The 12,341-nt window shown below is 44.8% G+C and overlaps 3 protein-coding genes across 10 annotated transcripts in view; 1 reads left to right on the forward strand and 2 right to left on the reverse strand.

The window, feature by feature from the left end:
- LOC116058684 (WD repeat-containing protein 5-like) overlaps positions 1–4,038 on the forward strand; it is an 11,565-nt gene extending 7,527 nt beyond the window's left edge. For both annotated transcript variants that reach the window (XM_031311515.2, XM_031311514.2), the window contains 2 exons: positions 1,225–1,312; positions 2,997–4,038. In XM_031311515.2, the coding sequence (XP_031167375.1) occupies positions 1,225–1,312; positions 2,997–3,097 (189 nt within the window). In that variant the 3' untranslated portion in view covers positions 3,098–4,038. The remainder of the gene's footprint in view (positions 1–1,224; positions 1,313–2,996) is intronic.
- The window catches only part of LOC116056993 (scavenger receptor cysteine-rich type 1 protein M160-like), a 1,012,348-nt gene that overhangs the window by 697,548 nt on the left and 302,459 nt on the right, over positions 1–12,341 (reverse strand). The gene's annotated exons all lie outside the window — the stretch shown is intronic.
- On the reverse strand, positions 7,162–10,804 carry LOC116058685 (inactive phospholipid phosphatase 7-like). Its single transcript, XM_031311516.2, has 4 exons — positions 10,503–10,804; positions 9,808–10,130; positions 8,848–9,029; positions 7,162–8,073 (listed from the first exon to the last, which is right to left on the reverse strand). Exons 1-4 carry the CDS (start codon positions 10,679–10,681, stop codon positions 7,867–7,869), a joined length of 891 nt encoding a protein of 296 aa, XP_031167376.1. The 5' UTR covers positions 10,682–10,804; the 3' UTR covers positions 7,162–7,866.

The raw sequence follows: 12,341 nt of genomic DNA on the forward strand, positions 1-12,341 counted from the left end.
TCGTCTGTTACATAGACTGTATCAAACATGGACATGGCCTCTCCATGACGTCACCCACAGGTTCCTGAAGAGCCTAGGGATGGGTATGGAGAACTGGTACCGCTTCCAGCCATGCGTCATCGTTTACAAAGGTCTCCGTTTGTGCCGTCCAGTAGGGCTGTGCTCGATTGAAGAAATTCTTAGTCGACTAACACTCATTCAATTGTATCGACTAATCGATTAGTTGATTTAATCGACAGATCTGTAAATCTGAGTTTCTCCGCAAAGAGTCATGCAAAAGCACCACTTTAATTCTTGTGTTTACCAGAGATGTGCTCGTACGTTTCTTGGAAATAAGTCATTCAGCATGAAAAAAGCATCAAACATGACTAATCGACTAAAGAAATCTAAGTTGACTAAGACCAAAACGACCAATTAGTCGACTAATCGACTAAGAGGGAGCAGCCCTACCGTCCAGACTATGAAGTAACCTCCCAGTTTTCAAAACGACACGGGGGCAGCAGTGTTTGCAAATGTTAAAATGGAAGGGGCTGCAGTAGTGTGGACGCCAGGCGTAAGCGTGGCAAAATATATTTGTTTTGATAATCCTCCTGTTGTCCTCGGGTCAAATCTGACCAGTTTATAAAAAGTTTCTATATCAGAAATGTGGGTTTTCTTTCAACCACATTTTAAAAGAAAATAACGTGGATGGTTCCACACAACCCTCTTCACAAGTAACATAAATGATCAGTTCACTACTTTCATTGAATTTGGGTGTTTTATTCAATTAATAGCATTTAAAGAAAAATTGATAAAAGAACGTTGAAAAGCATAGGAAAAAAATGTCCAGAAATGTCATAATCTTCAAAAACGTGAGGAAAAGTGACAAAAACCTGGGAAAACCTTTAAAAAAAAAAGTCAAATAAGCGGAGAAAATATTGACAGAAACTTCGTGACAAAAGTGTCGAAAAAGACGACCACAACGTTGGATTTTTTGTTCCATTTTGACCCAGAAAAACCAAAAGTAGCTGCTGGTCGACGGGGAGACAACACAAGGGTTAAACCAAAATGTAGCAATGTAGATGTAGCCTCAGATCAGACCAGAAAACCCCCAAGTGTGCCCAAACCTGCCTCCATGTTGTCCGGTTGGTGTCTGCAGCCACTTCACCTCCCGGTGAGGTTGGTTTCAGCGCTCCGGGAACAGCTGAGGGTTGGACAGTTTAACCTCTGACCTCTGTGTTTCAGTGGATCGTGTCGGGCTCCGAGGACAGCATGGTTTACATCTGGAACCTTCAGACCAAAGAGATCGTTCAGAAACTACAAGGACACACGGGTAAGAAGACCTTTACCTCCCCTACTCTGTCTCCTAGTTGCCCGTCTTCTGTCCTGACTCTTTAAGTCTCCACGCCGTTTCCAGCACGTGGACGTTAGCTGTAAAGATTTCTGAGGAGCTTGGTTCGTCTCTCAGAGGGTGGGTGGTACCGGGATGGGCCGTTAAGGCGCTGACACACCAACCCGATTATCGGCCATCTGACAGTCTGGCGAGGTCAGTGACTCGAGTCTGGTCGGTGCTGTCGTCCGTTGGAGGAGCCGTCTGCGTTCATTGGGGCTGATTTGATTTGATGAATCGGGAGGCGGGCAGTCAGACTCAATGGCCAATCTGATTGGTGGAGCGCTAGCCCTTGACTATTGAATCAGTACACTAAAGGCGCTTTTCCATCACATGGTACCAGCTCCACTCACCTGCTAACAGGTACTTTATGTAGTACCTGGTACCTGCTAACAGGTACTTTATGTACTACCTCCTCAGTCGAGGTTCCCAGCGAGCTGAGGCGATCCCAAAAGGTGACGTGAAAGAGACAGACGGGGGTGTCCTGAACAAACCCACCATCTTTAAACAGTTCAGCCAGCTGTGTGTATTTTTTTGCCTCCAGGTTCTTTAGAAACTAAATGTGTCTTCTGGCATCAACTCACCTTCCACGTTCTGTGTCGTTAGGTCTCAGTAGTTTACTGCGGCGCTGCTTGTTTCAGTTCTGTGGAGGCTCCAGCAGAGCTTTCACCGTAGCCCACGTACACACACACATGGTCAATTCCACGCACACACCAGCGCACAAGTATAACCATCAGGCCACTTTTCCATAGGCTACACAGGCTACGGAGAAAGCTCTGGTGGAGCCTCCACAGAACTGTAGAACAAGCTCAAGTGGCCTGATGTTTATACTTGTGCGCTGGTGTGTGCATCGATACAGCATAACGACCAGCCACGCTGAGGTGGTACTAAAATCTGCAACGGAAAACGGACGCACAGTGTCGAGTCGAGCAGGTACCATGTAATGGAAAAACACCATTACGTTACAACACTTACCGGAAATGACGACAATCTTTTAAACTGACCTTTGTTGATCTGAAATGAAGACTGCACGGCCTATTTCTCTCTTCAAATGTTTTCAGAAACACGTTTCGGTGAACTATTTTCGTAAAATATGAGATCGTATTCCGAACGAGCCGCCATTATGTCGGCTTTGAAATTCGGGAGCAGCCAGAGCCATGTGACGCGTCTGTCATTTCCAGTTTTTGGGCGACAATACAGATTGGCTCCGCCTGCTGTTATGGAGATGTATTACGTCTCGTGCACGCGCAGAATGTACGCTGAAGTTGGCGTCTCTTCGGTGTGTTCTGAGGAACTTTTTGGACCTCGGGGAGCCTGATCAGTCCCCCTGATCAGCTTTTCTGCCAACGGTCGGCCGTCTGGTTGGTGTGTCAGGGCCTTTACTCACACCTACCACAAACTGAGACTTTCTTCACTCCCTAAATGATCTTTTAAACTGACAAACATCAGATGTGTAATTCATGGCTCAGATCAAAAAGGATCTAAAGATTATGTGTCTCTCCCCGTTCACTACCGGACTCATTTATTTTACAAAATAAGGTCCCACGGTGGACACAGGAAGGGGCGGGACTTTACCTCGAAGATGAAGTTGTTGTCTGTAACTCTGTGTCTCTGTGTCTCTGTGTAGACGTGGTGATCTCGACCGCCTGTCATCCGACAGAAAACATCATCGCTTCAGCCGCTCTGGAAAACGACAAAACCATCAAACTGTGGAAGAGTGACTGTTAGACCGCAGGAGACCCTGGATCTGGGTCCACAACCTGAACTGTCCTGCTTTAACACACACACACACACACACATTATCTCTGATATCCACATGAACACAGACCCGGTCCCACTGTGTCCCCGCTTCACACCACAGACCTCCTCAGTCTGTTCCCGCTGTAAGACTCCAATCACAGGATTTCTGAGTGAGGTTGGGTTGGAAGTCAAGCTGGAAAAGGACAAATCACTTGTTTATAGGACCATCTTCTTGTTAAAAGAGCCTTTAAAGTTCACTGTTGACCCGCCCAGACCTTATTAAATGTATTATTTTAGCTTCATTTCTCATCGTGTTCAGCCCGTCTGCTCTTAAACCCCAGACCATCCTGTCTCAGGCCTCGGGCAGCGCACAGCTTTTATTTTGCTCAGATGAAGACAGGAAGAGGCTTTTATTTTGAATTTCCTGTAGTTTACGTTGAATGCTTTGTGATCAGTGGCGCTAAGTCAGCACTTCTGCCCTTTCACATTAAAAGACTTCCAGTAGTTGAGTTTACAACAAAACTACAGAAGTTATGTTTCTCCTTTTAAGATGAAGATGTATTTGTGCAGTTTTTGTTATTGATGTAATTATGATAATTATCCAAACACAGTCAAGAAAAGAGTGATAAATATTTTAAAACCAGAGGGGGGGGGGGGGACTAACCAACTGCACAGAGAAATGGAAGTTGTTCTTTTGTTTAAAGATAAAATCATTTAAAACCGTCTGGGTTGAAAACCACTGAACTTACCTTTTTCATTTAAATTAAAACTAAAATATAGTTTATCGGCTGTTTGTGAAGCCGGGACACGCTGCGTTCACTGACTCGCTGGTCTGTTGGAAAAAATACATCTTCATCACAGTGCAGAAAATCAATGATCAATAATGTTTGAAGGATTTCATCAGTTATTTGTAAATAAAGATTTTTTGATTAAGGTGTGTCTGTCTCTCTCTATCTTCCTCTCTTTCGCTGTCTGTCTCTCTCTCTTCCTCTCTCTCTCTATCTTCCTCTCTTTCTCTGTCTCTCCCTCTCTCTCTCTCTCTCTCTCTGTCTCTCTCTCTCTCTCTGTCTCCCTCTCTCTCTCTGTCTGTCTGTCTCTCTCTCTCTCTCTCTCTCTGTCTCTCTCTCTGTCTCCCTCTCTCTGTCTCCCTCTCTCTCTCTCTCTCTGTCTCTCTCTCTGTCTCCCTCTCTCTCTCTGTCTCTCTCTCTCTCTCTGTCTCTCTCTCTGTCTCTGTCTCCCTCTCTCTCTCTCTCTCTGTCTCTCTGTCTCCCTCTCTCTCTCTCTCTCTGTCTCTCTCTCCTTCCTGCCGTACATGTAGATGGATGTCTCCAGTACCCAGAGGTGTGTGTTTATCAGCCGGTAAATCTCCTAAATCTTCCCTCTTTGGCGTTGAGCTCGTAGGGGCAGTGAAGCCAACGGTTCAAGCAATATATACCAAAGAAATTTACTGCTTAAGAAACGTTAGCTAACACTTTGACGTTAGCAAAAGACAGGTTTTTTTTAGCATTTCAGCCTTTAATGGAAAGAACAGCTAGAGGTGAAAAGAGAGAGGGGGGATGACGTGCAGGAAGTCGTCTCAGGTCGGACTTGAACCCTGGACCTTCTGCGTCCAGGTATAGAGGGTTTTCACCGACGTCACGTTCTGGGCGGTAACCTGGAGGCACGGCCATGTTGGAGGCACTCGGTGTAAACAACTGAATGGAGTATTGTGCTCTTTGGATACTTTAATACTTTATATCTAAACAACAGAAAAGCTCATCAAAACGCGTCTAAGATGCAAAGGCATATAGGGAAAATATATATATTTAATATATATATATATATATAATATAATATATATATATATATATATATATAATATATATATATATATTTTTTTTTGAGAAATTACAGTTTACTGGCGGTGCAGATCCCTACAAGTTGGCTCCCTCTTCTTGGATCCATGGTGACCTGGTGATTCTTCCTTCAGTTGCATATCCCGATATAGTCAACTACCTGGTTTTCTCGCTGAGCCCATACACAGCAGAAGACCTTAAATCCTAAAAAAGTTTGGAGGCTTATAACCAGATGTTGTGTGATGGGTGAGGGAGACGCAGTACCAAGTCATTAACGACCGTTGTGGTGTGAAGCCAATGTAAGTAATGCAGTAACGTCTTTAATCAACCTAACCTTAACTGTATGATATCATTGTGATACTCAAGGTGTAGTCAAGTGACTCTCAATAGTTTTTTTTCATTTCAAAGATCGAACAAGACAGATTTTTCCCTTGTAGATCCTGGTTGAGCTTCGCCTCCTTTCCTCTTTCCTTCTCATTCCTCTCCCTGGTTTTTAATAACTTTTGGAAGTTGATAATACTCCAAATGTCTTTCTCGGTCTGACCTATTGGTACAACCTAAAACACAGTAATAATTAACCATTCCTTGACGGTGTTGGGGATCTACTTCAGCACCTGTGCTTTGTTGTGATGCGGAGTATCTCCAATAGGGCGACTTCTGGTCTGATGACGCGTCGTGAAAACCCTCTATAGACCTCTATTTATGTGTGTCTGCTCTACCAACTGAACTAATCCGGCCACAAAACGCTGCTTATTCATGCAACAGATCAAACCGATTAACTTCTGAAAAAAAATTACTTTTAATTTAGTTTCAGGTTTTTTTTTCCATTGGAGAAGTAAAAAGGTAGTCGACAGATAGTGACGCACCAAACTACTACACACACAGTTTCTTTACAGCTCCATAAGCCAAACCTTTGTCTAAAACTTCAAATCGCTTCTGTGGAATCTGCCGTTCAGATGTAAACCTGCAGCTGATGTGAACCACATCAACCAGACCACAACCTGAAGCAGGCAGGTCCAGTTCCTGATTCCTTAAAATGAGTTGTTCCAGCATCTGTCCACTCAGGTGGAGGTAAACATTGAAGCATGAAAGTGCAGTCTCCAGTGTCCAGCAGGACCAGTCTACACCAGTTCAAGCAAGGGGTGTGAAGTCCACAGAGATCAGTCCAAACCAGTTTAAGTAAATATGTCCAGTGTGAGCATCTGGTGGAGCGCAGAGTCCAGACAGTTCAGTCTTTAGCCGTGTTCACACTACGAGCAACCAAGGAAGGTTTACATCAAAGGCAACTGGACTTGGTTAAGCTGCTTTGAAGACGGTTAGTCTTTCTCCCGAGAGACCCAGCTGTTTACCCTCTGTGGGGTTGTTATTAAGATGATCGATAGAGCTTTGTTCGTTAGTGCTCCTGGATGTTGTAACGGCAGTCATTAACAAGTCTAAACGACCATTGTTGGTGTGGCCAAATGTGAGCGTTTGTTTAGTTTCTGGGAAGAGAGGAAAGGACACCTTTAATGTCTCCAACGACCATAATGATCTGTTTTAAAACTTAAATATAGTGTGCTTATTGGACCATAGTCACCTGTTAATTTGGTTATGTAAATCTGTGTGTTGTCCGAATAATATGGTAACTTATTTAGTTGTTTTCCATAATCTGAGCCAGTGGAAGTATGTAGGTATTAAAGGGGCGCTATGCACTTTTGGCAATTTCTTCTCTGTTTTCTCACTTTTCACAGGTTTCTCTGTAGAGCTCCCCCTACAGCTTCGGAATAGATATTTGGCAACGCGGTCGTAAAAACTCGTTGGCGACTCTCCCCCCTCCCATCTTCTCCCTCTGGTCATGTGCATTTGTTTTCAAAGAAGCCGATGGAGCCATGTCCACTGAGGTTTTTCTCTCCTGGGTCCGTAACATTATTCTTTTTTTCCGACGATGGCTTTAGAACGTCGGAGCAGAAGCTACTTGCGTTTGCCAACATCAAGCTGACAAGAAACTCTGTGGCGGATCAAGTTTCTGATCAAAGATACTTACCTTACTTACATAGTGCAACAGCAAGAACGCCAGGTCAGCATCGGATCTGCAGGCTTCTGTTTGTCTCAGTTCTCGCCATTCTGAAAACGCAGGTCCGATGTTTCCTCGTGTCTGACCCCTCTCTCGGTCAGTCTGCCATTTTCTCTTTCTCTGTTCCTCCGACAATACTTTCCTAGCTTTCTCCTTCTTTTTTTCCGGCTCAGCCATGACGATAGTGTGAAAAACTCCATCGCTACCTTGTTCTTATAGCTAGCCTGTTCCTGGATGGGAGCGTGTAGTGGCGTGTGTGTGTGCAGTGCCGTGAAGCAATTTGTTACATTGCGAGACCTGATATCACTCCTGATATTGATATTCCTGACACTGAGGCCGGCGGCCCACCGGCCGAAAATTGCAAGGGTGGTGTTTCCATTCATATGCGCTAGGGGGGAGCGAGACGGCCACCATTCAACCTGAAAAAAGTCATATAACCATTCCAATGACTCCGAAGGTAAATTAAGCTAAAAAAAACTGCATATGCAGTTGGGTGTCTCCAACAACCATAACGATTGTCTTTACAACAGCCGGGAGCACTAACGAAACAAAGCGGTATCGATCATCTTGACAGTGACCCAACAGAAGTTAAAAAGCTGGGTTTCCCTACCGTTCAGTCAGAACTGAAGAAGTCTCTCGGGAGAATGTCGAAATGTTAACCAAGTCCAGTTGCCCTTGGTTTTTCAACCTTCCTTGGGTACTTTAACCTGGATGACTGAGAACCTTCACAGACTACGAGCAACAAAGCAACAAGTCAATGAAAGCTGCTGGTGACATGAAGCCTCGAACTGAAGCACGACCAAGCTTAGCCCGTTTTGAGCTTTTGACGCTTGCAGTGTGAACGCAGCTTTCCTCCCAGCTGAACCAGTTCAGACCAGTGGAGTCCAGCGCAGCGTGCCAATGGAGATGAGCGTCTGGCAGGTGGCAGAGTCCAGCCAAACGGACTCCACCAGACTGAAGTGCAGGAAGCCGAGAGCGAATCCACAGCCGACGTCTGAGATGTGATGTTTACCCAGCAGCACCCGGGACACGCCGGCCAGGAGCGCCCAGAGGTAGAGCAGTATCCTGAGGGGCACCTGGATGACAGGAAGACATTGTTAAAACAATTCAGGCTGTTCTCATGAAGCATTCGTACATAAAGCTATGAGTAGTAAAGCAGTGCAGTTGGTTTGTATTCCACGTATTTATTACTGTCAGCAGCACAGTGACTGCTGCTGTAGAAGAGCGTGAAGATCCTCATAGGGAGGAGGTTGGGGGGGATGTTGGGCTCCTAAAACATGGGAGCAGAGTTCATGTCCTGAAGAAGTTAAGGAGAAAACACAAGACTTTCACCAGGAAACAGGTGTTCATGTCCCAGGAGTGTATCATCCATTTATATATTTATCACTGTCCTTATGTTGTTTTTTTTTATTCTTATATGTTAAATGAGTGTTGTACTTTGAGAGCAAAGATTAACCAGAGTCAAATTCCTTGTTTGTTTGCGCAAACCTGGCTAATAAAGCTGATTCTGATTCTGATCCTGAGGGGCACCTGGAGAAAAGGTTAGGGTTATCAAAATAGTTAGCTATGATTTCTCTGTCGATCAATTTATCGATTAGTCGTATCTAATCTAACCATTGCAGCTCTACACAACTAGTAAAAGAGTAAAAGTTAATGAACTACAGAAGAACAATCAAAGAAAGAGTTAAGTGATCCATAATAATAATAATACATTTTATTTATATAGCGCTTTTCATGGTACTCAAAGACACTTTACAGTAAAAACCAGCATATATATATATATATATATATATCACATTAAAACAGATAAGCAATAAAACTAACAGAAATATAACGATAAAGCCACTGACCGCCAGCACCAGGTGGTGCAGCAGGAACTTGGACACCATAGCGGCTCGGCTGGCGTGGGCTGCTGGGAAAGAATACATATCCATGGCGATGTAGTCCAAAAACCCTGGAGGGAAATCCCATGGTCCTCGGCGTTTGACCAACTTCTGCACCCCAGCGACCGTCATCAGATCCAGGATCAGAGCTGCACGAGAGACACAGACAGAGAGAGAGAGGTAAGGTTTTGGTCTTTTGTCTTACTGAAGTCCATGTCTGTACAGACCAGAATATGTCAAAAGGAGACACTGCAGGCAAAAACATAATTTTCTAATGTATTTATCTTCGTAACAATTTCTTTCAGACTAGTGGAAAGAAAACATTTATTTGATTTTTTTGGACACTTTGTCCATTTGTGTCTGTAGATTTCTCCTAAATTTACCAATAGTTACGCATATTTAAATATAACATTGTAGAAAACTTCGTTTTTTTAATTTTTCGGCATTTCTGCCTTCTATTGGATAGGAAAGCTGAGATATGAAAGGGGAGAGAGAGGGGGAAGACATGCAGGAAAACCGTCACAGGTCAGATTCGAACCCTGGACCTTCTGTGTTGAGGAATAAACCTCTGCACTCTGCTCTTAATGGCAGTAATCAGCTTGGGAAGTTTTAATGCTGATATCTGTTAGTTAAATGTCGACCCTGTTCACCTAAATGTTATAATCCATATCTGTAAAGGTTCTGTTCCCAGACTCAGACAGAAACCTCCACCTCAGCAGCACTTACACACACCCAACTCTCCACTTTCATTCCTACAGAAGAGTATTAGGGCCAATGTGAAAAATGTATTTGAGTGCTGAGTTTAAAGTCGGGGCAGCGAGTTAGTGTATTGAACATAAATAAACTACCTTGGAAACTAGTAACTCCGGCTCCTGAGTGAATCTTTCCACGCAGCTCGCCACAATGTTAAAATGTTTGATTTCTCACCCAGCAGCAGGTTGACGAGGACTTCCTGTCCGGCCAGCGTGTTGCTGCTCCACAGACAGATCAGCGTCCCGCAGAGCCAGGGGAGGGCGTGTCCACTGAGGGCCAGCAGGCTCACCATGGAGCGCAGCGGCGCCCCTGCGCCACGCGTCCCGGCGCACACGCCCAGGCGCTTGGACAGGCTGATATCGATGGCGAGCAGCGAGTTGATGGCGATGACTCGGAACGACGGGTTCAGCTGCATGCAGTCCTGCTCCGGCCAATGAGACGCGTCCTTGGCCCCCCCATCAGCTGCTGGGCCCCCCTCAGAGGAGTCCCTCGACCCCCTGAGGACACACAGACCAGGACAGTGTTCAGGACAGACTGTGAGTCCAGGACAGTGAAGTTCTACACTTCTATACACTTGGTTTATTTTATGACACGAAAAAGTTGACCAAAAAAAAGCTGGCAGGGTTTTGTTATTAAAGAAGGAAAAGAAGATCCCAATATTCAATACTATGGAATCCCAATACTTCTAGAATCGCAATAAATGAAAATTACAATACAAATCCAATCGGCGCCCATGTATCACGAAAGAATCCAATCGGGACAAAAGCATATTGTCCCAGCGCTCTGTACCGGTTCAGGATCAGTTCCTGGTTCGGGATCATGTTGGACTCTAAATGTGAGCTGTGATGTCAGTGGGCGGAGCCTCTTACCTCCCTCCCACGTCCTCCTGCTGACTCTGCTGTCTGCTGGCTCTCCTCGGGCCGCCGCCCCCCCGCCCTTCCCCCGCCCCCTGCTCCCTGCGGGGGGGCTGGTTCAGGGACATAAACTCGGGCCGGTTCAGGACATTGTTCCGGTCTCTGGCCCGGGACCGGGCCTGGCTGCCGGGCATGTTGGTGGTGAGACGGCGTGCAGCGCTGCAGAACTGAGACAGATCAGGTCCGAGACTCGGAGGGACTCTGCTATAAATAGATCAGCTGGCCTTCTTATTCTGCTGTCAGCTGTTCAGAGAGAGAGAAGCTGGAAATACACTGCACACACACACACACACACACACACACACACACACACACACTCGGTTTTATTAAAGGAACATTCCACCAGTTTCACGTGTCAAAGGTCAGTGTCCTGCTCAGTGTTCACACTTGAGTTTTTAAAATGAACTACTTTACGTTTTTTTTAAATGAGCTGCTCCGAGCTCTTCTTCCCCGGTCGCTACTAAATGAATCAAAGAATCTGTACTAAATTGTTCATAAACTCCTTGTACAATATTATTGTGATTACCTTTTTTCCAACTTCAAATTATGTCCCCCAAGGAAACAGTTGTCAACATCTCTTTTATCTAATAGATACATTTTTCTGTTGGACAAAAAACTCAACTGCACCATATAGTGGACTGAAAGGGCAACTGATGATATAATTAGTACCAAAAAGTTAAATTATCATGTGCAATGCATATAATAAAAGACGACTCGCCGTCCGTGTATTGATACAGCTACAGAAAAAATGGCCATACTGTGCTGTATCCACACCCAAGTCTGGCTCAACGACAGTACAGTACAGTATATCCAGGAAAATTGCCTGACATCTAATAATAATAATTGCACCTTCCCTTCCCGCTCTCTCTCTGTTGCCGTTCTCAAACTCCCTTAGTTTGGGAAACAAACTTGTAGCTAGCGAGCTACACGCTGAAGTTTAGAAGACGATGTGGACGAAACAACAAGTCAGACCTGCTCGGTTCTCTCAGGGAATGATTGTAAAGATTCATAAAGAATATGTTTAGGGCGTTTCCTCTCTAACTGGGAGGTTTTGAGACGAAGTACACACAGAGATACACTGGTAAGAGCCAATGAGGTTTAACCATGTATCAGCTGATTTAAATATCTCACGTTCCTGTATTGTGTCAACAGTTAACTTCATTTAATATTGAATGAGGAGTTTTCTTTTGCGGGGTGCAAATGTTCCACCAGAACCAGTTCCTTCCTGAGACTATTTAGCAGAGGCACCGTGGCTCCGGAGCTTAGGGATGTTGATGAATCATTGCATCGATGCGTCGCGATGGGAGCGTGGATGATTCTGCATCAACAGAATCAGACAATAATCGATTATTGTCTGCTAATGTTTCTTGTTGATTTTACGCTCGCTGCTTTTTTTGTTTCTGCCTTTTGTCTGCTGTGTTCAGACTCCGTTACATTCAGGATGGGAGGTCATATATATCTGACTGTTTGAATTTGTTGATGAAAACCATGTGTAGCATTATATAATAAATGTGAGGAGGTGGCGCATCGGGATATCGAATCATGAGACCGGATTCACACCCCCACCGTTGCTGTGTCTGGAGCTCAGGGCCGCCCAAGACCATTGGGATTGGTTTAAAGAAATGCAAACAACCCAAAGCGTTTTTTTCTCCTATCCCAGAATGCATCTGTGGTGTAGCCAGACCTTCCTCCACAGTGCTGTGGAGATAGAGCAGGCAATGTGAGACTACTACCTCAGTAAACATTTTCATAATGAGTTTATGGTCTAACTCCAGATTTCCACTGAATGCGGAA

Source organism: Sander lucioperca, chromosome 2 (assembly GCF_008315115.2).
Source record: "Sander lucioperca isolate FBNREF2018 chromosome 2, SLUC_FBN_1.2, whole genome shotgun sequence".
Lineage (NCBI taxonomy): Eukaryota > Metazoa > Chordata > Actinopteri > Perciformes > Percidae > Sander > Sander lucioperca.